This window comes from Salvelinus sp. IW2-2015, linkage group LG19 (assembly GCF_002910315.2).
Source record: "Salvelinus sp. IW2-2015 linkage group LG19, ASM291031v2, whole genome shotgun sequence".
Taxonomy (NCBI): domain Eukaryota; kingdom Metazoa; phylum Chordata; class Actinopteri; order Salmoniformes; family Salmonidae; genus Salvelinus; species Salvelinus sp. IW2-2015.
Window position 1 is genome coordinate 18,864,575 of NC_036859.1, and position 24,486 is coordinate 18,889,060.

Genomic DNA, 24,486 nt, shown 5'->3' on the forward strand with positions numbered 1-24,486 from the left:
CAGAAGGCGAGAGGGAAAGCTGCCGTTACCGTCAATATTACTCGCCAACGTGCAATCAATAAATTAGACAAGGTACGATCACGAATATCCTACCAACGGGACATTAAAAACTGTAATATCCTATGTTTCACGGAATCGTGGCTGAATGACGACATGGATATTCAGCTAGCGGGATATACACTGCACCAGCAAGATAGAACGGCACACTCCGGTAAGACGAGAGGGGGGCGCAGTCTGTGCATATTTGTAAACAACAGGTGGTGCACGAAATCTAAGGAAGTCTCTAGATTTTGCTCGCCTGAAGTAGAGTATATTGTGATAAATTGCAGGCCACACTACTTGTCTATAGAGTTTTCAGCTATACTTTTCGTGGCTGTTTATTTACCACCACAGACAGATGCTGGCACTAAGACCGCACTCAGTCAGCTGTATAAGGAAATAAGCAAACAGGAAACCACTCACCCAGAGGCGGCGCTCCTACTGGCCAGAGACTTTAATGCAGGGAAACTTAAATCAGTTCTACCTAATTTCTATCAACATGTTAAATGTGCAACCAGAGGGGAAAATTCTAGATCACCTGTACTCCACACAGAGAGACGCATACAAAGCTCTCCCTCGCCCTCCATTTGGTAAATCCGACCACAACTCTATCCTTCTGATTCCTGCTTACAAGCAAAAATTAAAGCAGGAAGCACCAGTGACTCGGTCAATAAAAAAGTGGTCAGATGAAGCAGATGCTTAACTACAGGACTGTTTTGCTATCACAGACTGGAACATGTTCCGGGATTCTTCCAATGGCATTGAGGAGTACACCACATCAGTCACTGGCTTTATCAATAAGTGCATCGAGGACGTCATCCCCACAGTGACTGTACGTACATACCCCAACCAGAAGCCATGGATTACAGGCAACATTCGCACTGAGCTAAAGGGTAGAGCTGCCGCTTTCAATGTGCGGGACTCTAACCCGGAAGCTTATAAGAAATCCTGCTATGCCCTTCAACGAACCATCAAACAGGCAAAGTGTCAATACAGGGCTAAGATTGAATCATACTAGACCGGCTCCGACGCTCGTCGGATGTGGCAGGGCTTGCAAACTTTTACAGACTACAAAGGGAAGCACAGCCGCGAGCTACCCAGTGACACGAGCCTACCAGACAAGCTAAATCTCTTCTATGCTCGCTTCGAGGCAAGCAACACTTGAGGCATGCATGAGAGCATCAGCTTTTCTGGACGACTGTGTGATCACGCTCTGTGTAGCCGACGTGAGTAAGACCTTTAAACAGGCTAACATTCACAAGGCTGATGGGCCAGACGGATTACCAGGACGTGTGCTCCGGGCATGTGCTGACCGACTGACAGGTGACATTTTCAACATGTCCCTGATTGAGTGTAATACCAACATGTTTCAAGCAGACCACCATAGTCCATGTGCCCAAGAACACAAAGGCAACCTGCCTAAATAACTTCAGACCCGTGGCGCTCACGTCCATAGCCATGAAGTGCTTTGAAATGCTGGTAATGGCTCACATCAACAACATTATCCCAGAAACACTAGACCCACTCCAATTTGCATACCACCCAAACAGATCCACAGATGATGCAATCTCTATTGCACTCCACACTGCCCTTTCCCACCTGGACAAAAGGAACACCTATGTGAGATTGCTATTCATTGACTACAGCTCAGCGTTCAACACCATAGTGCCCTCAAAGCTCATCACTAAGCTAAGGATCCTGGGACTAAACACCTCCCTCTGCAACTGGATCCAGGACTTCCTGATGGGCCGCCCCCAGGTGGTGAGGGTAGGTAGCAACACATCCGCCACGCTGATCCTCAACACTGGAGCACCCCAGGGGTGCGTGCTCAGTCCCCTCCTGTATTCCCTGTTCACCCACGACTGCATGGCCAGGCACGACTCCAACACCACCACTAAGTTTGCAGACGACACAACAGTGGTAGGCCTAATCACCAATAACGACGAGACAGCCTATATGGAGGAGGTCAGAGACCTGGGCGGGTGGTGCCAGAATAACAACCTATCCCTCAATGTAACCAAGACTGAGGAGATGATTGTGGACTACAGGAAAAGGAGGACCGAGCACACCCCCATTCTCATCGACGGGGCTGTAGTGGAGCAGGTTGAGAGCTTCAAGTTCCTTTGTGTCCACATCACCAACAAACTAGAATGGTCCAAACACACCAAGACAGTCGTGAAGAGGGCACGACAAAGCATATTCCCCCTCAGGAAACTAAAAGGTTTGGCATGGGTCCTCAGATCCTCAAAAGGTTCTACAGCTGCAACATCGAGAGCATCCTGACTGGTTGCATCACTGCCTGGTACAGCAATTGCTCGGCCTCCGACCGCAAGGCACTACAGAGGGTAGTCAGTCATAGACTGTTCTGTCTACTACCGCATGGCAAACGATACCGGAGTGCCAAGTCTAGGACAAAAAGGCTTCTCAACAGTTTTTACCCCCAAGCCATAAGACTCCTGAACAGGTAATCAAATGGCTACCCGGACTATTTGCATTGTGTGCCCCCCCAACCCCTCTTTTACGCTGCTGCTACTCTCTGTTTATTATATATGCATAGTCACTTTAACTATACATTCATGTACATACTACCTCAATTGGCCCGACCAACCAGTGCTACCGCACATTGGCTAACTCGGCTATCTGCATTGTGTCCCACCACCCTCCAACCCATCTTTTACGCTACTGCTGCTCTCTGTTCATCATATATGCATAGTCACTTTAACCATATCTACTTGTACATACTACCTCAATCAGCCCGACTAACTGGTGTCTGTATGTAGCCTCGCTACTTTGATAGCCTCGCTACTGTATATAGCCTCGCTACTGTTATTTTTCACTGTCTTTTTACTTTTTATTTCTTAACTTACCTATTATTCACCTAATACCTTTTTGCACTATTGGTTAGAGCCTGTAAGTAAGCACCTGTTGTATTTGGCGCACATGACAAATAAACTTTTATTTGATTTGTAGGCTTGTTCATTTAGCTGAAATGATATGCTTATAAGTCCTGTGCCATTATTTTCTATGATTTTATAGTAAGAAAAATATAATTGAACTTAGCTGAATAAAATAGAAAGGATATTTTTCCCATTACAGAGCGAGTGAGCATTTGAAGTGGCTATGTTGAGCGTAAAAGGGATAATTTGAAACAGGTTATATAGGCTAGATTTAGAGTTATTTGGCAGCTTTAGTTGTGAAAGATACAAGAATGTCTTCGAAATCAACATAGGGGTGCATTGTCAGTTTGAAGACTAGAATCTGGTGTAGATCTGATGCACAATACACACAGTTGTCTTGATGTTCTGTCTGGTGACCTAGTTTAGGGACTTTTCCTGATGCCTATCTATTGACATATACTGACTGTACTTGACCTTATCTCTCCCCCCAGGCCTCAGCTACTGGTGCTACTGAAGCTGGATTCAGACCTGGGGGTGAAACACCCTCGTCTGCTGTCCTTCACCACCCAGCTGAAGGCAGGGAAAGGCCTGACCATCGTCAGCTCTGTGCTGGAGGGCACCTACATGACCCTGGGGGCCGAGGCCAAGAGCGCAGAGCAGGTGAGACTGAGACACTCATATCACATGATCATGGCGGCAGGGAATTCGTATCCATTGTTGGGATTTGTTACTTGGGAAAGTAATATATTACATATTACTCCTTACTTTCAAAGTAACGCGCTACTTTATGAAAATGACTTTGTGCAGAGTAATGCATTATATAACTTTTGCGTTACTTTCTTTCACAAACACCCTCAAATGAATCTTGGCAAAGAGACAAGTTGGTCATCCTTCAATTTAATAATGTAGAAGAGGATACAATACTAATGATATGACAGACACAAAATCAAAAAATTTTATTCTTTAAAACTAGAATAGCCGGGCCTCGACAAATTCGAGTTTACCAATGCTGCACGTGTCTATTTTAACAGTCCATTTAATATACACCATCACAAAGAAATGTATTATTTTTTCCATTTTTTATTTATTTTTATCTTTTCTACGTAGTGAAGACATCAAAACTATGAAATGACACATATGGAATCATGTAGTAACCAAAAACGTTGAGCGTGAAAAACCCAGCAATGTTGCAGTTCTTGAAACACTCAAACTACTACCGTACTCCGTTCAAAGGCAATTCATTATTTGGCTTACCCATTCACTCTCTGAATGGCACACACACAATCCATGTCTGCATTTTTTCAAGACTTAAAAATCCTTCTTTAACCTGTCTCCTCCATCTATACTGATTGACGTGGATTTAACAAGTGACATCAATAAGGGTCATGGCTTTCACCTGGTCAGTCTATGTCATGGAAAGAGCAGGTGTTCTTAATGTTTTATATACTCAGTGTACATGTAAACACTGCTGAAAAGGTAACTGGTAGCAGCAATATATAAATACTTATGGTAATATACTACTGGTATATATTAATGTGTATGTATAAACATGTAAACAGTAGTAATAGTGACCAGTAGCAGGATAAATACTAATGGTAATCAATAATCAATGTACAGCAGTGTAATGGAGTAATACATCAGTGGAGACCTGTGGATGGGCATAGAGTCAGTGTGAATAGTCTGTGGGAGAGGGAGAGCAGTAGTTGTTAGCCATTTAACAGTCTTATGGCCGGCCAGGGGATGGAAGCTGTTTAGGAGTCTGTTGGTCTGAGCCTTGATGCACCGGTACCGCCTGCCGGATGTGAGCATGGAGAACAGTCCATCTCTCGGGTGGCTGGAGTCTTCGTCAAAGCACGATTTTGGCAAGCACACTACAAGTGCTAGTATATGCATTATTATCCCAGACTCTAAAAGGCTTACTCCTTTGCTTTCACCTCATTGAGGAGTATGGAATTCTCAATTCATGATCTCGGAACAGAAAGCTCTGCCACCTGCTGGCAGGTCGGAGGGGTGCACTGAAATATCATAGAGGCAAGCTGTTGGAGATGAGTACTGGTGAAGTATCATTGTGATCCATGTAGATTTTATGTGTTTTACCTGCTGCAAAGCCAATTGCCCTCTTGGACAAAAAGTTACAACTTTATACATAATTACATAATTCTCTGTGCACCTCACTCTCTGTCCTCCTCACTCTCTGTCCTCTTCCTCATCCCAGATTACAGTCTGATGAAAGCTGCATTTCAGTCTTTTGCTCTGTCCATGCTACCCTCCGGCCAAATGCAATGATAAATTCTGACTAGTCTAATTCAAGCACAAAGAGGTCAATAAAACGCTGTGCGACATCAAACTCCACTGGCTCTGTAAAGATTCCTGCAGTCAGCTGGTTAGATGTTTCCCAGTATTAGCCACACATGTTGGAACATTATTTTGGTCACTCACTCACTTTGGTCACTCACTTGACTTAATGTCCAAGTTTAGAAAGCATTCATTAAGACTTACATCCCATGGGTGATTTTCCTTCATACTTTCTGCATAGTACAATGGCAAGAAAAAGTATGTGAACCCTTTGGAATTACCTGGATTTGATCAAATTTGATCTGATTTTCATCTAAGTCACAACAATAGACACACATAGTGTGCTTAAACTAATAACACACAAATTATTGTATTTTTCTTGTCTATATTGAATATATAATTTAAACATTTACTGTGTAGGTTGGGGAAAGTATGTGAACCCCTAGGCTAATGACTTCTCCAAAAGCTAATTGGAGTCAGGAGTCAGCTAACCAATGAGACGAGATTGGAGATGTTGGTTAGAGCTGTCTTGCCTTGTAAAAAACACTCACAAGAAGCATTGCCTGATGTGAACCATGCCTCGAACAAAAGAGATCTCAGAAGACCTAAGATTAAGAATTGTTGACTTGCATAAAGCTGGAAAGGGTTATAAAAGTTTCTCTAAAAGCCTTGATGTTCATCAGTCCGCGGTAAGACAAATTGTCTATAAATGGAGGAAAAGTTCAGCACTGTTGCTACTCTCCCTAGGGTGGCCGTTCTGCAAAGATGACTGCTAGAGCACAGCGCAGAATGCTCAATGAGGTTAAGAAGAATCAGCTAAAGACTTACAGAAATCTCTGGAACATGCTAACATCTCTGTTGACGAGTCAACGATACGTAAAACACTAAACAAGAATGGTGTTCATGGGAGGATACCATGGAAGAAGCCACTGCTGTCCAAAATAAAACATTGCTGCACGTCTTAAGTTTGCAAAACTGCACCTGGATGTTCCACAGTGCTACTGGCAAAATATTCTGTGGACAGATGAAACTACAGTTGAGTTGATTGGAAGGAACACACAACACTATGTGTGGAGAAAAAAAGGCACAGCACACCAACATCAAAACCTCAACCCAACTGTATAGTGCAGGGAGCATCATGGTTTGGGGCTGCTTTGCTGCCTCAGGGCCTGGACAGCTTGCTATCATCGACGGAAAAATGAAATCCCAAGTTTATCAGGAGAATGTTAGGCTATCTGTCCGCCAATTGAAGCTCAACAGAAGTTGGGTGATGCAACAGGACAACGACCCAAAACACAGAAGTAAATCTTCAACAGAAGAAAATACGCCTTCTGGAGTCCTGACCTCAACCCGATTTTGAGATGCTGTGGCATGACCTCAATAGAGCAGTTCACACCAGACATCCCAAGAATATTGCTGAACTGAAACAGTTTTGTAAAGAGGAATGGTCCAAAATCCTCCTGACCTTTGTGCAGGTCTGATCCGCAACTACAGAAAACGTTTGGTTGAGGTTATTGCTTCCAAAGTAGGGTCAACCAGTTATTAAATCCAAGGGTTCACATACTTTTTTCACCCTACACTGTGAATGTTTACAGTGTGTTCAATAAAGACATGAAAATGTGTAATTGTTTGTGTGTTATTAGTTTAAGCAGAGTGTGTTTGTCTATTGTTGTGACCTAGATAAAGATCAGATCATTTTATGACCAATTTATGCAGAAATCCAGGTATTTCCAAAGGGGTTCACTTACTTTTTTTTCTTTTTTTTTCTTCTTGCCACTGTATTCTTGCATCAAATGTTTCATCCACTATCGGTATTTTGCAAGTGTATTTATGGGGAACTGTCACTTTCCCATCAATTCATCCTCCTCTTCACTCTTTCATTATATTTTCTCCTGATGTTTTTTTGTCTTTTCTTGGTGCAGAACGTTAAGTCGGCCATGCACGTGGAGCGTACCAAAGGTTTCTGCCACGTGGTGGTGTCCTCTAACCTGCGGGATGGTTTCTCCCACCTGATCCAGTCGGCAGGGCTGGGGGGCATGAAACACAACGCCGTTCTCATGGCCTGGCCTGGGGGCTGGAAACAGGCTGAGGACTCCTACGCCTGGAAGAACTTCATTGGTACACACACCATACTCTAGTATCCTCCACAGTACACACCATCGTTTGCTATACTAGTCTACAGTAGATTTAAGTAGAATCAAGTATGTCATACTAAGTAGCCTCTTGTGACGACATCCACATACATTTGAAAAATTAAGCTAGCTTAGCTACCTATTGAGATTTGGTTTTAGGTTCTGAGAACATTTTTGTATGTTTATGGGCAGGGTTAAGAGTTTTTCCTGACCAAATGACCTGACCAGAATCAGTCAAAACTGTGGGGCCTAATTATGTGGGTTTCTTGCACTGATAACAATACAAGCAGTACAGTAAATATCCTCCTTATCCCACAGAGACGGTGAGAGAGACTACGTCAGCCCATCAGGCCCTGCTGGTTGCTAAGAACATTGACAAGTTCCCCTGCAACCAGGACCGCCTGGGGGAGGGCACCATAGACGTGTGGTGGATTGTTCATGATGGAGGTCTTCTCATGCTGCTGCCTTTCTTACTGCGCCAACACAAGGTATTGTGGCATTGGCACCATATGCCTTTGGGTACTGTATACTGTTGCTTTGTAAAAAAGAAAAAGAAAAAAAATGAACAAGAAAAAAATATATACACACTACATTCTAATGGTGGCCAGATAAAAAAAATATGTTAATTGCAATGGGCCATTAAACAATTTCCACAACTGATATTGGACTGAAGCACTATAGCATTTAGAACAGTTTCATAGACGCGCATAGTTTCTTTCCCTTTTTTCTACCTCTCTGTTCCTTGTCCGTCCCAGGTGTGGAGGAAGTGTAAGATGCGTATCTTCACAGTGGCTCAGATGGATGACAACAGTATTCAGATGAAGAAGGACCTGCAGATGTTCCTGTATCACCTCCGTCTCAACGCTGTAGTGGAGGTGGTGGAGATGGTAAGCAGCTGCACTCACACTTAATCATACCTGCTATTGTATTAATAAGAAACCATTTGTCAAGGGTTTTGCCCCTTTTTTTGTTGTTGCCAGTTTCTTTGTATTTCTGTCCTCAGCACGATAGTGACATTGCAGCCTTCACCTATGAGAAGACCCTGGTGATGGAGCAGCGCTCTCAGATGCTGAAACAGATGCAGCTGTCCAGAACCGAGCGAGAGAGAGAGGTAATGTGATGCTCAACTCTGTCAGGTTCTGTTTAACCCACAGGAGGCTGGTGGCACCTTAGTTTGGGAGAACGGGTTCATAGTAGTGGCTGGAATGGAATCTATGGAATGGTATCAAACTCATCCTGTGTTTCCATGTGTTTGATACCATTCCATTTACTCCATTCCATCCATTATTATGAGCCGTCCTACCCTCAGCAGCCTSCTGTGGTGTAACCAAGTGATTCAATAGTGGACAACAAAAAGGAAACGCCGCACACTGCTGCTCACGCTCCCAGGTGATTTTATATGGAACAACATTTCGACCCTTCATCAGGCATCCATATCCAGGTGGGGGTGGAAGGTCCTATATGTAGGGGCAGTACTCAGTGACATCACATAATGAAACGGGAGGTAAAATTAAATAACATTGGTTCACAATGTTAACATTCAATGTATCAAAATATATGATCAAACACAAGAAATGTGATCAGTATTTACCGCAACATATATATATATATATATATATATATATATATATATATATATATTAATTCAATTAGGATAAGAAACACAATATGTACATTTTGAAACTATAAAGGGTTTAAGTCAAATCATTGTTGTAAATAAAATCACCTGGGAGCATGAGCAGCAGTGTGCAGCGTTTTCCTTTTTATTTTCCATGAGTTTGCCTACAACTCCAGCACCTGCAGAAAATACCTGGATGTGTGTATGTTCTTCAGCTTTTGTACAATAGTGTATAAAACCTAATTACATTGACAAGCAAACACATGGTCACTGCTTTGAATGTTGACTGTAGGCCTATGCACAGTGTTCAAATCAAAGACGGGGACAAAGGTTGCACTTCACACACGGGATAGATTATATTTGTGTTCCTTCCTGTTACAGTAGTTCTTAACTTCCTTGTTGTTTGTGGCTCGTAATATGGACCGACTGTTGTGACATTTTGGCCTGTCCTGATTTCCTGCTGCTGTGTTGGATGTTYTGGGCTCGCATCGGGTTGGGCTTCAGATTCAGAGCATCACAGACGAGTCACGTAACTCCATCGAGAAGAAGAAGTCATCCATGGTGGAGACACTACAGGCTTCAAACACACTACAGGTCCCAAGCCTGTCCATATCCATGGACATACGGGAGGATGAGGAGGTAGCCCAGCAGCCATGTGATGTGTCTGCCTCAGAACCATCCCATAAACATCCCATAAGCATCTCCCTTCCCTCTCCACCCTCTAGCCCATCCTCATACCTGTATCTGACATGGACAGAGCCATAGCTATTAAGTATTTTTTTTTTTTAAATAGCTGTGATTTGTCAATTCTTGAGGAAATCTTAAGGAATGACTAAGGTGTTCCAGTAAAAGCGTACCCCAATACTGTATGCGTTTCTGGAATCAGTGCCCTGAAGCATTTCTCTGAATGAATATGGCTGTGGCAAAAGAATGAAAGAGAACTGAATTATAGGATTTCTATGGCTGTGGTCCTCTTGTGTCCTTGTCACCCTACTCCTGCATCCACTTACCTGAGAGTTATTGGCTCAGTAACTTTGTAGCAAGTATTACACTTAGATATTTTTACAACGATCTTCTTAGAACCAAAAACTTAGAACGTTCTTGGTACGCTGGCAAAACCGCCAACCCCAAACTTTCAACTTGGATTAGAAATGTAATCCCATTTTTCCTAATCGTTTCCATCATTTCCATTTTTCAACTTCACTTAGATTTATTTGTAGTATGTTTTATTATTGTTTGCTATAGTACACTTTATTTTGTTTCTATGTCATGCATTGTTTTTATGGAGCTTTGTTATTTTAACGTTGAAGCATTGAAATGTCCAGTAATATTTCATGCCTTTTCCATGGAGTAGACGGATGAACGAATGCAACCATGAGAATGTCATCCATAATCCATTTTGGATCTATTGCTTSGATTAACATTATCATTCTTGCCGATAATGCAAAACATAAGGATAGTCTCCATTCTACAGTTGTGCCAGCCTCCTGAGGAGGAGGCACCGCTTTGTTAAGCAWCCTGCCTGGGTCTGTAGTGACACAAGTGTTATCCCCCAGTCTCAGCTCATCACTAAACTGGGCACTAAGTCCCACGCCAACCTCAGTGACACAGCTACCGCCACGCCCGACCACCATGTCCACATGACCTGGACCAAAGACAAGCTGATCGCCGAGAGGAACCGTAAACGCGGTGAGCCGAACATGGGCGTGAAGGACCTCTTCAATATGAAACCGTAAGTATCTCCCCTAGAGGCCCAAGGCTCACACTGCAGTACACTGTCAGACATACCACTTTCACACTACTGAGCCGAACTGAGTCTTGCTGTTCTGTACTGGCCTGGTTATGGTAGTGTGAAAATGGTATTAGCACTGCCAACAGAAACTACTCAATCCATAGATGCACCTGTCTAGTGCACATATAGAATAATGGTTACAATAACTACAGTACTGTTACATACTTAAAATATCTAGACATAGTATGATGTACCTTGACTTGAACTGTACTCTGTTCTCAGGATGTTCAGACTAGTCTGTACTCTATCATTGATGCCCTGTTCTCCCTATTTGTGTCTAAAATGTGTGATTAACCATGGTGAGATGTATATATTATAAACATACCTAAGTCGTTCTATGTTTTGTTTCTTCTCTTCTAGAGAGTGGGAGAGTCTGTAAGTCAAGTTTCCCCTAGTCTTAAGTATCTGTGTGTGATCCTTTTCCCCCTCATGTCGTGACCTTATAGTTTTTCTTAGAGCAACGAGGGGTGTGTGGTGTCTTTCTTCACTTCTCTCCTCCTCTTCTAACAGCATGTATAGTACTCTCTCAGTTAATTTACGTGGAAAAGATAACATTCACTCAGCATGTGTGACCTTGCCTAACTTGGTTAGACTATTTTATACATGCTTATAATGGTAAGCATATATACAGTACCAGTCAAAAGTTTGGACACACCTACTCATTCAAAGGTTTCTTTATTTTTACTATTTTCTACATTGTAGAATAATAGTGAAGACATGAAAACTATGAAATAACACATATGGAATCATGTAGTAACCAAACAAATCTAAATATATTTTATATTTGAGATTCTTCAAAGTAGCCACCCCTTGCCTTGATGACAGCTTTGCACACTCTTGGCATTCTCTCAACCAGATTCATGAGGAATGCTTTTCTAACAGTCTTGAAGGAGTTCCCACATATGCAGAGCGCTTGTTGGCTGCTTTTCCTTCACTCTGCGGTCCAACTCATCCCAAACCATCTCAATTGGGATGAGGTTGGGTGATTGTGGAGGCCAGGTCATCTGATGCAGCACTCCAGCCCTCTCCTTCTTGGTCAAATAGCCCTTACACAGCCTGGAGGTGTGTTTTGGGTCATTCTCCTATTGAAAAACAAATGATAGTCCCACTGAGCGCAAACCAGATGGGATGGCGTATTGCTGCAGAATGCTGTGGTAGCCATGCTGGTTAAGTGTGCCTTGAATTCTAAATAAATAACTGACGGACCAGCAACGCACCATCACACCTCCTCTTCCATGCTTCACGGTGGGAACCATACATGCAGAGATTATCCATTCACCTACTCAGCGTCTCACAAAGACACGGCAGTTGGAACCAAAAATCTCAAATCTTGACTCATCAGACCAAAGGACAGATTTCCACCAGTCTAATGTCCATTGCTTGTGTTTCTCTGCCCAAGCAAGTCTCTTCTTTTTATTGGTGTCCTTTAGTAGTGGTTTCTTTGCAGCAATTTGACCATGAAGCCTGATTTATGCAGTCTCCTCTAAACAGTTGATGTTGAGATGTGTCTGTTACTTGAACTCTGAAGCATTTATTTGGGCTGCAATCTGAGGTGCATGTAACTCCAATGAACTTATTCCCAGCAGCAGAGGTAACTCTGGGTCTTCCTTTCCTGTGGCGGTCCTTATGAGAGCCAGTTTCATAATAGTGCTTGATGGTTTTTGCGACTGCGCTTGAAGAAACTTTAAAAGTTATTGACATTTTCCAGATTGACTGACCTCCATGTCTTAATGTAATGATGGACTGTAATTTCTCTTTGCTTATTTGAGCTGTTCTTGCCATAATATGGACTTGGTCTTTCACAAAAATAGGGCTATCCTCTGTATACCCACCCCTACCTTGTCACAACACAACTGATTGGCTCAAACACATTAAGAAGGAAAGAAATTCCACAAAGGGACTTTTTACAAGGCACATCTGATAATTGAAATGCATTCCAGGTGACTACCTCATGAAGCTGGTTGAGAGAATGCCAAGAGTGTGAAAAGCTGTCATCAAGACAAAGGGTTGGCTACTTTTTTAAAAATTGTTTACCACTTTTTTGGGGTACATGATTCCGTATGTGTTATTTCATAGTTTTGATGTCTTCACTATTATTATACAATGTAGAAAATAGTACAAAAAGTAAAACCCATTGAATGAGTAGGTGTGTCAGCTTTTGACTGGTACTAAAAATACAGTTGAAGTCGGAAGTTTACATACAGTTAGGTTGGAGTCATTAAAACTCATTTTTCAACCACTCCACAAATTTCTTGTTAACAAACTATAGTTTTGGCAAGTCGGTTAGGACATCTACTTGGTGCATGACACAAGTCATTTTTCCAACAATTGTTTACAGACAGATAATATTACTTATAATTCACTGTATCACAATTCCAGTGGGTCAGAAGTTTACATACACTAAGTTCACTGTGCCTTTTAAACAGCTTGGAAAATTCCAGAAAATTGTGTCATGGCTTTAGAAGCTTCTGATGGGCTAATTGACATCCTTTGAGTCAATTGGAGGTGTACATGTGGATGTATTTCAAGGCCTACCTTCAAACTCAGTGCCTCCTTGCATGACATCATGGGAAAATCAAAAGAAATCAGCCAAGACCTCAGAAAATAAATTGTAGACCTCCATAAGTGTGGTTCATCCTTGGGAGCAGTTTCCAAACRCCTGAAGGTACCACGTTCATCTGTACAAACAATAATACGCAAGTATAAACACCATGGGACCACGCAGCCGTCATACCGCTCAGGAAGAAGACGCGTTCTGTCTCCTAGAGATGAATATACTTTGGTGCGAAAAGTGCAAATCAATTCCAGAACAACCGCAAAGGACCTAGTGAAGATGCTAGAGGAAACCGGTACAAAAGTATCTATATCCACAGTAAAACAAGTCCTATATCGACATAACCTGAAAGGCCGCTCAGCAAGGAAGAAGCCACTGCTCCAAAACCGCCATAAAAAATCCAGACTACGGTTTGCAACTGCACATGGGGACAATGATCGTACTTTGTCCTCTAGTCTGATGAAACAGAAATAGAACTGTTTGGACATAATGACCATTGTTATGTTTGGAGGAAAAAGGGGGATGCTTGCAAGCCGAAGAACACCATCCCAACCGTGAAGCACCCATGTGGCAGCATCATGTTGTAGGGGTGCTTTGCTGCAGGAGGGACTGGTGCACTTCACAAAATAGATGGCAGCATGAGGTAGGAAAATGTATGTGGATATATTGAAGCAACATCTCAAGACATCAGTCAGGAAGTTGAAGCTTGGTCGCAAATGGGTCTTCCAAATGGACAATGACCCCAAGCATACTTCCAAAGTTGTGGCAAAATGGCTCAAGGACAACAAAGTCAAGGTATTGTGTGGCCATCACAAAGCCCTGACCTCAATCCTATAGAAAATGTGTGGGCAGAACTGAGAAAGCGTGTGCGAGCAAGGAGGCCTACAAACCTGACTCAGTTACACCAGCTCTGTCAGGAGGAATGGACCAAAATTCACCCAACTTATTGTGGGAAGCTTTGGAAGGCTACCCAAAACGTTTGACCCAAGTTAAACAATTTAAATACTAATTTAGTGTTTGTAAGTGTAACGGATGTGAAATGGCTATCTAGTTAGCGGTGGTGCGCGCTAATAGCCTTTCAATGGTTGACTTCACTTGCTCTGAGACCTCGAAGTAGTGGTTCCCCTTGCTCTGCAAGGGCCGCGGCCTTTGTGGAGCGATGGGTAACGATGCTTCGTGGGTGACTATTGTTGATGTGTGCAGAGGGTCCATGGTTCGCGCCCGGGTCGGGGCGAGGGGACGGACTAAAGTTAAACTGTTACATAAACTTCTGACCCACTGGGAATGTGATGAAATAAATAAAAGCTGAAATAAATCATTCTCTCTACTATTATTCTGACATTTCATTTTCTTAAAATAAAGTGTTGATCCTAACTGACCTAAGACAGGGAATTTGTACTAGGATTAAATGTCAGGAATTGTGAAAAACTGAGTTAATGTATTTGGCTATGGTTTATGTAAACTTCCGACTTCAACTGTATCTAACAAATATGCCTTGATGCTTAGGTAAGTGAGGCGTGATATTATTCTTGTCAAATCAACAATTACTTCTGCCTGCACTATTCCTTAACTATATTTAGTTAAGCCTACTGTTACATGCAGTATCAACATGACATTACTCCTGATCCATGTTATATCAGTATAATCTATAGTATGGCTATACTGTAGCATGTCTATGGAGACATTTGTTATACATTACTTAGGGTAGCTAATTGGCTTACTGTACATTTTGTGATTACAATTTTGCGATGATACCGTCAAGTCACGTATCATGAATGCTTATGACAGGTGTGCTGTCATGTTTATAATAGAAGCCTGTAGTAGGATATAAGGCATACCATGCATCCCAAATGGCACCCTATTCCTTATATAATGCACTACATTTGACCAGGGCCTGTCAGGCTCCGATCAAATGTAGTGCGCTATATAGGGAAAAGAGTGCCTTTTGGGACTCAATCCAAGTAGAAGACATATAAGAGTTGTTGTTCTTGAGTTTAACCTGTTATTTTGTAGGAACCAGTCTAACGTGAGGAGGATGCACACCGCGGTCAAGTTGAATGAGGTTGTGGTCAACAAATCCCAGGGAGCTCAGCTGGTGCTGCTGAACATGCCTGGACCGCCCAAAAACAAGGGTGGTGACGAGAATTGTATCCTTTTTTTAAACCACTAGTATACTCTGAACTGGATAACGGAGTGTCCACTGTCTGAGTCAGTATCATCTTACAGTAATAAATAGACTGACAGGGACTGAAGCTATAATGATGTACAGTGCTGTGAAAACATATTTTCTCCCTTTTTACGATTTTCTCTGTTTTTGCACATTTTTCACACTGAATGTTAACAGATCTTCAACCAAAACATAATATTAGATACAGGGAACCTGAGTGAACAAAAAACACAAACATTGGATACCTATTTATTTATTAAACAAAATTGAGCAACACTCAGTTCCCCACACTCAGTTCCCCTGTGTGAAAAAGTATTTATCCCCTTACACTCATTAACTAGTTGTGCCACCTTTAGCTGCAATGACTGCAACCAAACGCTTCCTGTAGATGTTGATCAGTCTCTCAAATTTCTGTGGAGGAATTTTGGTCCACTGTTCCATGCAGAACTGCTTTAACTCAGCGACATTTGTGGCATCTTTAAAAAAATAAAAATTATTAACTAGGCAAGTCAGTTAAGAACAAATTCTTATTTTCAATGACGGCCTTAGGAACAGTGGGTTAACTGCCTTGTTCAGGGGCAGAAAGACAGATTTTTACCTTGTCAGCTCGGGGATTCGATCTTGCAACCTTTCGGTTACTAGTCCAACGCTCTAACCACTAGGCTACCTGCTGCTTTTCAAGCATGAACTGCTCGTTTCAGGTCCTGCTACAACATCTCAATTGGATTTTGGTCTGGACTTTGACTAGGCCATTCCACAATGTTATATTTGTTGCTTTTAAGTCATTCTGATGTAGAATTTGTGTGTTTTGGATCATTGTCTTGTTGCATGACCCAGCTGGGCTTCAGATCACAGACGGATGGCCTGACATTCTCCTGTAGAATTCTCTGATACAAAACAGAATTCTTGGTTCCTTCAATGATGGCAAGTTGTCCAGGTCCTGAGGCAGCAAAACATCCCCAAACCATCACACTACCACCACCATGCTTGAACTTTGGTATGAGGAGCTTATTGTGGAATGCAGGGTTTTCGCCAGACATAAATAAGGCATACTTTTATGACTGCTGAATACCAACTATCAATCACAGATCATTTATTTTCAGGTAGAGATACCTCGCGAAGCAACTGCTCGCTATCCCTCTCGAGCTCGCATTCTTTTCTATTCTCTCTCCCACACTAACCTAACATAGCATGTGTAAAAGAAACACACACACACCGGACAAGTAGAAACGCAATGGATTATGATCATTGCAGTTAATTACCACGTTTTCTGTGCTAAACTACACTTCATGACCAAATGTATGCTCGTCAAACTTCTCATTCCAAAATCATGGTCATCAATATGGAGTTGGTCCCCCTTTTGCTGCTATAACAGCCTCCACTTTTCTGGGAAGGCTTTCCACTAGATGTTGGAACATTGCTGTGTGTACTTGCTTCCATTCAGCCACAAGAGCATTAGTGAGGTCGGGCACTGATGTTGGGCGATTAGGCCTGGCTCACTGTCAGCGTTCCAATTCATCTCAAAGGTGTTTGATGGGGTTGAGGTCAGGGCTCTGTGCAGGCCAGCCAAGTTCTTCCGCACCGATCTCGACAAACCATTTCTGTATAGACCTAGATTTGTGCACAGGGCCATTGTCATGCTGAAACAAAGTTGGAAGCACAGAATCATCTAGAATGTCATTGTGTGCTGTAGTGTTAAGATTTCCATTTCATGAAGCTCCTGGCGAACAGTTCTTGTGCTGACATTGCTTCCAGAGGCAGTTTGGAACTTGGTAGTGAGTGTTGCAACCGAGGACAGGTGATTTTTTTTTTTAATGCGCATACAGCACTCGGCGGTCCCGATCTGTGTGCTTGTGTGGCCTACCACTTCACGGCTGAGCTGTTGTTGCTCCTACACATTTCCACTTCATAAAAACAGCACTTACAGTTGACCATGGCAGCTCTAGCATTGCAGAAATTTGACATACTGACTTGTTGGACAGGTGGCATCTTATAACAGTGACACTTCGAAAGTCACTGAGCTCTTCAGTAAGGTCATTCTACGGCCAATGTTTGTCTATGGAGATTGCATGGCTGTGCTCGATTTTATAYACCTGTCAGCAAAGGGGTGTCCACATACTTTTGTATAGTGTATATAGACATTGGTCAATTAGTTAAAAAATAACCTACATTTCTAGTAATCTCTCAGCACTAGTGTTGCGTAACTTTTCAAATTAAATAAATTAAATAAGTATACAAATGTTATTTGTTCACGCAGGTTCCCTTTATTTAATATTTGGTTTTGGTTGAAGATCTGAAAACATTCAGTGTAAAGAATATGCAAATATAGAGAATCCGAAATACATTTTCACGGAAGGCATTGTACATAGGCATGAACTGTTGATGAGGAACTGCTTGAGGCGTCTGCATCTAAATAAAACTCCATACTTTTAGGTTATTGCCCCCATTACTTTTACTTTTGACATTTCAAATCTCTGTACCATTAGTACTCTTCCACGTCAGTGTCTATGCGGTTGTTTCTCCTTGACCCCATGGCCTGTAGACATGGAGTTTCTGGAGGTTCTTATGGATGGACTGGACCGTGTGCTGCTGGTACGTGGCGGAGGCAGGGAGGTGATAACAATCTATTCCTAGCGCCAACAGACACGGGCGGGTATGGTGCAGCCTCAGAGGATCCGGCGAGGTCATCCGGACAAATGGCTGGGCCTCAGCCTCCACCACAGTGCCAGGAGAGGAGTGGGTCGCCCCTATACTGTAGTATGGGAGGACAGTAGGGGGCTGCCTCCACACGCGGAGCAGACTAAGCACACACTGCTGCTGACTGGAGGACAACAGTGGGCACTCTGGATAATCTTTCCATTTCTTATTGTCTTCCGTTCAGGTTTTCCATGTCAGTCGTTAGGAATAGGAATTCTTTCAGTAGAACAAAGTGCATAAGTAATGATATTAGGATGATAGAGATGTCCTCGGATGACATGGCTCAGGACTCTAATGTAGTATGGTCTAGCCTAGCTGACATAGGATGTAGCTTGTAAGTCCAGATAGTAGACAGGTGTTTAAATTCCAGGTTAGGCAGCCTACTGTGGTTGTGCTCTTGAGTGAGCCACTTGCCCTGTAGTGCTCTACTTTTGACGAGAGCTCTTATGGGCCCTGGTCAAATGTAATGCACTATATCGGGAATAGGGTGCCATTTGGCAGAACTGGCCTTAGGCATAAGCGGTCGCGTAGGGCCCCACAGCCTCTTGTGAACAAAAAGGGAACTTAGTCGGGTCTCAACTTTCTGTTATACACAAGGTGAAATTAAAAAATTTGGTTGTGCTTCATTATTTCAGTCATAGACCGTCACTCGGTAAACAATGTCAGCCAAAATTGTTTTTACTTATTTTTGTCAATATATATTTTCTTTTAGGGGGTAGATCAGCTTTAATATCGCAGATAGATTGTGGCTTCCAAACTCCCATATATTTTTATATATATTATACAGTACCAGTCAAAAGTTTGGACACGCCTACTCATTCCAGGGTTTTTCTTTATACACTGCTCAAAAAAATAAAGGGAACACTTAAACAACACAATGTAACTCCAAGTCAATCACACTTCTGTGAAATCAAAACTGTTTCACATGATGTTGTGCAAATGGAATAGACAAAAGGTGGAAATTATAGGCAATTAGCAAGACACCCCCAATAAAAGAGTGGTTCTGCAGGTGGTGACCACAGACCACTTCTCAGTTCCTATGCTTCCTGGCTGATGTGTTGGTCACTTTTGAATGCTGGCGGTGCTTTCACTAGTGGTAGCATGAGACGGAGTCTACAACCCACACAAGTGGCTCAGGTAGTGCAGCTCATCCAGGATGGCACATCAATGCGAGCTGTGGCAAGAAGGTTTGCTGTGTCTGTCAGCGTAGTGTCCAGAGCATGGAGGCGCTACCAGGAGACAGGCCAGTACATCAGGAGACGTGGAGGATGCCGTAGGAGAGCAACAACCCAGCAGCAGGACCGCTACCTCCGCCTTTGTGCAAGGAGGAGCACTGCCAGAGCCCTGAAAAATGACCTCCAGCAGGCCACAAATGTGCATTGCCTTCAGGTAACCTTCCACAAGCTTCCCACAATAGGTTGGGTGAGTTTTGGCCCATTCCTCCTGACAGAGCTGGTGTAACTGAGTCAGGTTTGTAGGCCTCCTTGCTCGCACACGCTTTTTCAGTTCTGCCCACAAATTTTCTATAGGATTGAGGTCAGGGCTTTGTGATGGCCAATCCAATACCTTTGTTGTCCTTGAGCCATTTTGCCACAACTTTGGAAGTATGCTTGGGGTCATTGTCCATTTGGAAGACCCATTTGCGACCAAGCTTCAACTTCCTGACTGATGTCTTGAGATGTTGCTTCAATATATCCACATAATTTCCCTCCTTCATGAAGCCATCTATTTTGTGAAGTGCACCAGTCCCTCCTGCAGCAAAGCACCCCCACAACATGATGCTGCCACCTGTGTGCTTCACAGTTGGGATGGTGTTCTTTGACTTGCAAGCCTCCCCCTTTTTCCTCCAAACATAACAATGGTCATTATGGCCAAACTGTTCTATTTCTGTTTCATCAGCCCAGAGGACATTTCTCCAAGAAGTACCATCTTTGTCCCCATGTGCACTTGCAAACCGTAGTCTGGTTCTTTTATGGTGGTTTTGGAGCAGTGGCTTCTTCCTTGCTGAGCGGCCTTTCAGATTATGTCGATATAGGACTCGTTTTACTGTGGATATAGATACTTTTGTACCGGTTTCCTCCAGCATCTTCACAAGGTCCTTTGCTGTTGTTCTGGGATTGATTTGCACTTTTCGCACCAAAGTACGTTCATCTCTAGGAGACAGAACGCGTCTCCTTCCTGAGCGGTATGATGGCTGCGTGGTCCCATGGTGTTTATACTTGCGTATTATTGTTTGTACAGATGAGCGTGGTACCTTCAGGCGTTTGGAAACTGTTCCCAAGGATGAACCAGACTTATGGAGGTCTACAATTTCTTTTCTGAGGTCTTGGCTGATTTCTTTTGATTTTCCCATGATGTCATGCAAGGGGGCACTGAGTTTGAAGGTAGGCCTTGAAATACATCCACAGGTACACCTCCAAGGAACTCAAATGATGTCAATTAGCATATCAGAAGCTTCTAAAGCCATGACATCATTTTCTGGAATTTTCCAAGCTGTTTAAAGGCACAGTGAACTTAGTGTATGTAAACTTCTGACCCACTGGAATTGTGATACAGTGAATTATAAGTGTTATTATCTGTCTGTAAACAATTGTTAGAAAAATGACTTGTGTCATGCACCAAGTAGATGTCCTAACCGACTTGCCAAAACTATTGTTTGTTAACAAGAAATTTCTGGGATGGTTGAAAAACGAGTTTTAATGACTCCAACCTAAGTGTATGTAAACTTCTGACTTCAACTGTATGTATGTATGTAATTGTTTTTTTTTATTATTCAGCTAACCTCAATCCCTCACATCTATCTCTGAAGACCATCCAGTTTGATTTCTATTTGCCATATATTTTTAACTGTGCTGTTTCACAAAAGTTATGAACCTATGTACATTTTGCGGACACAGTATATTTTACATGAGTTATCTTGTTATTTTTAGACCCACCCTTCAGCTCCACTCAACCCTTTCCATATATCTCTGAACACCATCCAGTTTCTATTTGCCATATATTTTTCAGCTGTGATGTTTCACAAAAGTTCKGAAATGTTCTATTATTATAGTTTCTACAAATTGTAAATTAAAGATAGACATTTTTGCTAAGAGTATTATTGATCGATTGGCTATGACTTTTCAAATTAGCTAGCAGTGCTATTTGTAGTTAGCTCCAGGTAAATATTGCAATTCAAGAGCCATCCCTGAACCTGCGACCAAAAACAAGATACATATTGACAGCACCAAAACAAATGATCTAATGATTCTCTTTGCAGCAAAATGTGCAGACCTGGGACGGTTGTATCCCCCCCATATATATAACGTTCTATTGGTTGCAAGATTTTTGTATAATCATTTTAATTGAAAAAATGTTGAATCCGGAATTGTTTTGTGTATCAGTTCATAAACCATGTGCCATGAAATTGGTACATCAAAAATATCTTCCCGACTACTTTGCAGTCTGTATGGCACAGCTGTCAATTTTTGGGATCTTAAATGAAACTGGTATACTTTTTTATTTATTACAATTTTCTTTAACCAATTTTGATCTTTAATGAAGTTCCTTACTTTCTCCCCTTTCCACATGCCTCTTCCATTTTTGCGGTAATGCTGCAATTAGTTGGTTGTACAGCAGACATTTCCATATATTTTTGTTAGCTGCATGTGTGACTCCACCAGTCCTATTTATGATATCATTTTTTGTTTTTTTATCAATCAGTATATTTGAGTTTATCCATAATATTTGTTGTCATATTTGTTCTGTCTTTTCTGGTGGATTAAACTGAAATTGCAACCAACTTTCTATGGCTCGTTTTAAAAAAATATYGATTTTTTTTCTCTTTGGAGATGATTCTATTTTCAAATAACCGAAAGTTAGAGGTTGTAATCTGAATAAAGGGGAAAAGACTATTGAACATGGGGTGAGACATTCTTACGAATCTGCTTGAGAACCAGTTTTAAGTATAACTTGTATGACTGAAGCCTTTAGTGAGGTCTAATGCTTTAATATTTAATCATTTCTTCCCTCCAAATTCATATGCATTATATAAATAGGCCCGTTTAATTTTTTATCAGGCTTCCCATTCCAAATCAAATTTAATATTTTTTGCTCATATAATTTAAAAAACAAGTCGCAAGTGTAGGAAAGGCCAAACTGGGATATGACTAAAGAGTTAATCAGGGTGATTTTTGCACAAAGACAGGTATTTTCCTTTCCATGGTAGCAAGATCTTATCTATTTTGCTAACTTTCTATTAAAATGTATTGTAGTGAGAATTTCTTTATTTTGGGGATATGACTATTGAGTATGTCCACTTCACCGTCAGACCATTTTATGGGTAAACTACACGGTAATGTACACGGTAAAAGTTGTATTTTCTCTACGCCCCATGGCAAGATGTGTAGAATTGTATGAAATTAACTTTAAAACTTACATTTCTCTCCGCCTTCAAGAATAGGTCCACTAAAATGTTTTGCCTGGGAGGTGGGGGGGGCATCCAAATATCGCTTAGGGCCCCCAAAAGGCTAGGCCGGCCCTGCCATTTGGGACAGTCTATCATTTAGGTGTTCTACAGAGAATGAATGATACGTACAGGGTGTACAGTATATCCCAGTAACATAGTGTCCATGTCACATTTATCAGCACAGAATGATTTTTAAGTTGGCTAGTGCACTATAGGCCAACTGCTCAGTATGTCATTATTGTTTATTTTTTCAAGTCAGTAAATCAGGTGATGTCTACTTCTGCTCTTAACATATCACAGTGTAATAGGAAACAGTTGAATACCTTATTTAATTGTCTGTGATGCTGTGTATTGTGTTGGAGTCCAACTGTACTTGTACATTTCAATAGAAATGCAGCCATTGTGTGTATTGAGATCCTTAAAGTTTCTGGTATTGATTTATTTAATGTTGTACTCTATCTACACTCTGTTGATAGATTTTGGATGTGAATTCATGTACTGTATTTCCCGGGGTATACTGTAAACTATTATTTTGTCCCTGATGAGTATTGCCGGTAAACACAGGACTATGGGGTCGACATTGTTGCAACTACATGGTCGTACTCTCCCCTAGTGGTTATGCCGTATCTAGATGCGTTATGCTTGTTTGAATCCAATGTTGTGAGGTTACAGTGTGTTTGAGGGAGCCTGAATGTGTCTGCGATCTGCACCATATGCAATTTAGCAAGACATACTGTATGTCTTTTACAATATGAGTTAGCTGAATATGGAAGAACTATAAGAATATGACATGGTGTCTAAATCCATCATTTTAAGATAGATGGTAGATGAATGCAAAGATTGTTTGGCACTATAAATGATGATAACATACATTTGTTTGTGACGGTATTGCATGTTGCTGGCCTATTATATACTGTAATCCACCTCATGGAAATATAGTGGGAGATGCAAACATGTCTGCCGATTCTGCTCGCATGTGTACTAATATGAGCCCTATAGATTCAGATGGTCTATCTATAACGTGCCAAAGATGATATGAATGAATGAATATCAGAATGACCGAGTTCATGAATTTCAATGTAAAGTTATCAGTATATCAGTAGCATATTTAATTTGATAGTATAGCTGGAGTACATCAACAATCGTTAGCATAGTATTTACCGTTTCCTTTCATGTTCTTAAAGTTAAAGTAGACTCACCCCCCCCCCGAAGCTTTTTGTTTAAATGTGTTGAGAAAATGGACTGTTCAAAAAGATTTGACTGATGGGAATTTTTTATTTTAAATTTATGAAAATCCTGAAAGTAAATAAAATGTCTTTACCATTTCATATGTGTGACTCCAGACTAGAGGTTTCATTGAATTTGTAACAGCCTTTATGTGTATAACATGTGTATAATGTATGTAATGTCTGGGGTTATATACTGTAGTTGTACCAAGTTCATATTTTTATTCCTGGTTTGTTCAGCATGGGGCATTGCTTACAATAGAAAAATCGCAAAATATTTGACTGGCAGATCTTGATGTCAATCAGGATAATGTGAAGACCTCCCAATGTGAATAGCTTATACCTGGATACTGCATAGCCTACAGTGAATCCTGATAAATGCAAGGGCTTAGGATTCATGTAACAGTGTGCACTATACTGGATCAGTCAGTTATCAGGAGAAATTKAATAGGATGTCATTGAATTGGGACTGGAAAACAGTATTGCACTCAAAGTTTTTACTTTTATCCAACATCCCCTGTATCATACCATCATAACGTCATGACATTAATTTGACAAGACTTTCCAACACTCACTTCAATTTGCATACCGCCCCAATAGGTCCACAGACGATGCAGTTGCC

At 41.7% G+C, this 24,486-nt stretch overlaps 1 protein-coding gene across 2 annotated transcripts in view; it reads left to right on the plus strand.

The window, feature by feature from the left end:
• Positions 1-23,966, plus strand: part of LOC111979507 (solute carrier family 12 member 7) — a 107,288-nt gene extending 83,322 nt beyond the window's left edge. The window contains exons 17-26 of one of the 2 annotated variants that reach the window (XM_024010096.3): positions 3,428-3,596; positions 7,154-7,349; positions 7,682-7,851; positions 8,119-8,250; positions 8,367-8,474; positions 9,486-9,620; positions 10,538-10,713; positions 11,134-11,148; positions 15,341-15,474; positions 18,037-23,966. In XM_024010096.3, the coding sequence (XP_023865864.1) occupies positions 3,428-3,596; positions 7,154-7,349; positions 7,682-7,851; positions 8,119-8,250; positions 8,367-8,474; positions 9,486-9,620; positions 10,538-10,713; positions 11,134-11,148; positions 15,341-15,474; positions 18,037-18,128 (1,327 nt within the window). In that variant the 3' untranslated portion in view covers positions 18,129-23,966. The remainder of the gene's footprint in view (positions 1-3,427; positions 3,597-7,153; positions 7,350-7,681; positions 7,852-8,118; positions 8,251-8,366; positions 8,475-9,485; positions 9,621-10,537; positions 10,714-11,133; positions 11,149-15,340; positions 15,475-18,036) is intronic. The other variant, XM_024010097.2, reaches the window with a different exon arrangement.
• The last annotated feature ends 520 nt before the right edge of the window (positions 23,967-24,486 follow it).